Below are 4,347 nucleotides of genomic sequence, written 5' to 3'. Positions count from 1 at the left end.
CTTTATAAAATCATTAATGATCATTAAATAAATCAATAATCTTTATATATATAATCATTAAATAAATGATTATATATATAATCATTAATAATCCTCTAATTTAGTTACTTTAATGAAATTAATCCGTGCTGAGACGGCGTTTTATTGTTTGAATCTTCTTTGAAATGTTTTCTGGACTTCTACACTTTGTGCTGTTTTAGCCACCAAATGTCAAAATGTTCGGCTCATTCAGCCGATGACGTTCAGTTTTTGTAACTTTTATAAATTTCTAAATATTTTCATTTAATTAGTTTCGCTGAAGAAACTCTGAGATCGCTCAAATTTTTTCTAACTTGTTTTCAAAAGCCTTCTTCAGCCTACTCACTTCATTTTTGTATTCTTAGGCCACTTTTAGCTAATGTTTGGCTAATTTTTGCTTTGCTTTTAGCTAATTTTGCCACTTTGACCTTTTATGTTTTATCTCTTTTGCTTCTTTTAAGTTTTAACTACAGTTTTAGTTTTACTGTAGTTTTTAGCTATACTTCCACTAACCTAACTAATGTGTTGATACTTTCAGATTTTTTTTAGCTACTTTTAGGTTTTACATATCTTTTGCTCATTTTAGCCTTTAGTAGCAGTTTTAACAATTGTAGCTTTTAGCTGTTGCTTTGCTCATTTTATCTTGTAGCAACTGTTCGGCTAGCTGTAGTCTTTAGCTAAAGTTTATTCACTTTAAATTTAAACTAGTTACGTTACTTTAATCTTTAACATACTGTTTTGCAATCTTTAGCTTTTAGCTGCTATTTTGATTATTTTAGTTTTAGCTATTTTAATTCCTAATTTTAGCTTTTATGTACTGTTTTGCTAATTTTAGCATTTACCTAATGTTTTTTTTTAAATTATTTTAAATACTGATTTACTAATTTTATCTTTAAGCTAGTTTTGATACTTTACATTTTATGTAGAAGCTAAAAGCTAAGACCAGCAAATAAGTACCTAAAAAGTTAAATTAACATAACAAAAGTGAAAGGATACAATTAGGAAAAACTATATATATATATATATATATATATATATATATATATATATATATATATATAAAAGCTAAGCAATAGCTAAAACTACCAGAACAATACATAAAAGCTAAAATGAGATAAATAATAGCTGAAAGCTAAAATTATCAAAATGATCAAAAAGGTAAAACAAGCAGAACAATACCTAAGAGCTTATATGAGTTAAATACTTACTAAAAGCTAAAACTAGTAAAACAGTAGCCGAAAGCTAAAATCTTGGCTGGTATTCTAAGATTTGAAAGACCACAACGCTTTTTAAGGGTTTGAAAAGATCTGAATATCTTCAACGAACAAATACAAATAAAGTCAAAAAGTTAAAGTCAAGTTAAAAGTTTCTGGCTGAATTTCCTGAATGAGCTAAAGGTTCTGATACCTGAATGGCTGAAATAGCTGAAAGTTTGCTGGAGTCCAAATGGAAAAAGCTCTAAAGAGGAAAAAGAAAAGCTTCGTTTGGCGTTTGCACAATAACAGCTGTACTCAGATCAGATTTAAGGAGGCCGAGACTTCTGCCATGTGTGTGTGTGTGTGTGTGTGTGTGTGTGTGTGTGTGCCGTCTCGTAGCGTCCCTCTGCTCTTCTTGCTGTCGTCTGCACGCGCTCAGCAGATTTATTCGGTCGGCCATCACAGATTCTCACTCTTACAGCGTCTGCAGGTTCTCAAAGTCCCGACCCGGATAATCCATCACTCTGAACGTGACGCCTTCAGAGTCGCTGCGTTCTTTCGGTCATGCCAGGACGCACACCTGGAAGGAGCTTACGTGAAATGATAAAACTTTTATCTTTACGGACTTCAGTTTTATTGTGAAGTGAAACGTTTCTTTGTCTCCAGGCATCCCGCTGGTTTGCTTCCTGGTGCTGCTGCCGCTCAACATCCCCTGGTCTCAGATCAGCGTCACCTGGCTGGGCGTGGTCCACTTCCTGGCCTGCCTGTCGCCCCAGCTGGGCTCTGTGGTCTACCACCTGTTCATGAACCTGGAGGGGGGGGAGCCGGTCTACCACACCCTCCTGAAGCTGGACGTCTGTGGGATCTGCATGATCAACACTCTGGGTGAGCCTTCAGGGCCCGACTCGCTCTGGGTCCAGATTCTGCCGTGGTTCTTCTATCGTTGCACCTTTTCAAGGATTTGATGTTGCCTCAGTGACTGTCACAGTTAGCATGCAGCTGTTTAGCTTGCAGCTGCGTTGGTCTGCCGGCACGTTTCAGCTCTTAGTTCAGAGTCAGAGGTTCTGCAGGAGCAACAAACCAACAGCTGAACCTCTTCCTCACAGTCCGATTCTGTCGGAATAAGAATCACAAGGGCCTTATTTTTATATACAGCAAGACAGGAGCTAAAAGCTAAATGTAGCATAACATATGTCAGAAATCTACCGGTAAATGTGATAAAACTTGTTTAAAGTTTCAATTAGCAAAACTGTAGTTAAAAGCTAAAAGTAGCAAAGCAGATGCTAAAAATTAAAATGTGCAAAAACTATGCTAAAACCATAAAAGGCTAAAATTTAGCTAAAACATTGGCTAAATCATAGCTAAAACCTAAAAGTAGCAAATATTGAAAAAAAGTTACAAATAAAAAAACAGTTACTAAAATCAGCAAACATTAGCATCTTGCTAAACTGTAGCTACAAGCTATAAATAGCAAGACATTAGCTTTGAACTTAATGCAATAGAAACTGGCAAAAACTGGGTGTGCTAAAACTGTAGCTAAAAGATAAAAGTAGCAAAACAGATGCTAAAAGCAACATTGTTGCAACAAACAGACCCAAACTAAACGTAGTGAAGAGAGAAAAACATTTGCTAGGAGTTAAAATTAGCAAAATCACTGCTAAATGCTAAAATCTGTAAATAAAAATGGCATAATGCAAAACAGAAGCTAAAATGAGCAAAACAACAGCCTTGAGCTGGATGTAGCATCAAAGCTCAAAGTAGCAGAACGGCAGCTAAAATGTACATTTAGCAAAAATGTATCTAAAACCTAAATATACCAAAAGTGTAGCTAGAAGCCGAAATTAGAAAACAAAAATATGTAAAAGCTAAAATTTCACCAAAAAGGAGCTAAAAGTATTAAAGTAAATTTCAGCGAATGTTTTCAAGGGTTGAAGAGATTTTCATGCATTTTTATGGAGAAAAATGTAAACAAAGTTAAATAGTTAAAAAAATTATAAAAGTTATAAATAATAAAATAACTCAAAAAGAGCCAAACGTTACGTTAAAAATAAAGTAAATTGTATTTAAGTCCATTCGGTGCTTCATGACATGTTTTGGACTCAGAACAGAATCAGCGGCGGGCGATCGTGTAATTTCAGCACCTCGTCGTCCTCTGTGTTCTGACCCGTGTGTCCTGCGTTCTCAGGGGCGCTGCCCATCGTCTACATCACGCTCTTCTGCTACCCGTGGGTCCGGACCGTGTCCCTGCTCATCTACATCCTGCTGTCCACGCACGCCGTCTACTGCGCCGTCACGGCTCGGAGCAGCGTGCGGCGGCTGCGCTCCTTCGCCTGGCAGGCGCTGTTCCGCTTCTCCTTCTTCCTGCTCCGCTGGGTGGGCGTGGGCTGCGGCAGCCCCACCTCCCTCCGGCACTTTCTCATGATGGACGCGTTGGCCGTGCTGGGCGGGGTCATCAACATCACGCGCATCCCGGAGCGCTTCCGGCCGGGACTCTTCGACTACTGGTGCAACAGCCACCAGATCATGCACGTCCTGGTGGTGGGGTCCATCCTCTACCTGCACTGGGGGGTCCTGGACGACCTCCTGTGGATCAACAGCTACGACTGTCCCTCCAACTGACCCCCACTACAGCCCCCACCCCCTGAAACTGAAGGACCCTGGGGGGGCTGGGGGTCTCTGCATGTGCTCACCTCATGCTCTCAAACTCAGAACGAAATCATCCATCCTGAAACTTTGCAGACAGAAGTATGTCAAGTTACACACACGGTTACTGGACACGCACACACACACACACACGGTTACTGGACACACACACACACACACACACACACACACACACACACACACACACAGTGAAGTAGAATATTTAAACCGTCAACCCGTGAACTGAGTCGATATACTCCAGTCAGAGGTAAAAGCTCTGTGGTTCAGTGGCGCAGTGGTTCTCAAACTGTGGGGCACAACCCCTATGAGGGACATGAGGTTATTACCGGGAGGGGGGGGGTACAACCACTCCCATTTTTTAATTTTAATTTTTAACCCTAAAATTTGCAGCAGGAACTAATGTTTAGCTGCTGTTTCCACTCAGTCTTGTTCTTGACGGACAGGACCGCGCGCTGGGCTGTGCAGAGCG

The 4,347-nt window shown here is 40.0% G+C and overlaps 1 protein-coding gene across 1 annotated transcript; it reads left to right on the top strand.

Annotated features, from left to right (window-relative positions):
- The first annotated feature begins 1,778 nt into the window (after positions 1 to 1,778).
- On the top strand, positions 1,779 to 4,041 carry paqr4a (progestin and adipoQ receptor family member IVa). Its single transcript, XM_037688598.1, has 3 exons — positions 1,779 to 1,809; positions 1,881 to 2,099; positions 3,400 to 4,041. Exons 1-3 carry the CDS (start codon positions 1,779 to 1,781, stop codon positions 3,831 to 3,833), a joined length of 684 nt encoding a protein of 227 aa, XP_037544526.1. The 3' UTR covers positions 3,834 to 4,041.
- Positions 4,042 to 4,347: the final 306 nt, after the last annotated feature.

This window comes from Nematolebias whitei, chromosome 15, assembly GCF_014905685.2.
Source record: "Nematolebias whitei isolate Nwh7 chromosome 15, NemWhi1, whole genome shotgun sequence".
Classification (NCBI taxonomy): domain Eukaryota; kingdom Metazoa; phylum Chordata; class Actinopteri; order Cyprinodontiformes; family Rivulidae; genus Nematolebias; species Nematolebias whitei.
This window is presented reverse-complemented; position numbering and strand designations above follow the sequence as displayed.

Coding starts and splice junctions, on each gene's coding strand:
- paqr4a (XM_037688598.1), top strand. CDS start 1,779: ATGCCAGGACGCACACCTGGAAGGAGCTTAC. Junction 1,810..1,880: donor CACACCTGGAAGGAGCTTAC/GTGAAATGATAA, acceptor CTTTGTCTCCAG/GCATCCCGCTGGTTTGCTTC. Junction 2,100..3,399: donor CTGCATGATCAACACTCTGG/GTGAGCCTTCAG, acceptor CTGCGTTCTCAG/GGGCGCTGCCCATCGTCTAC.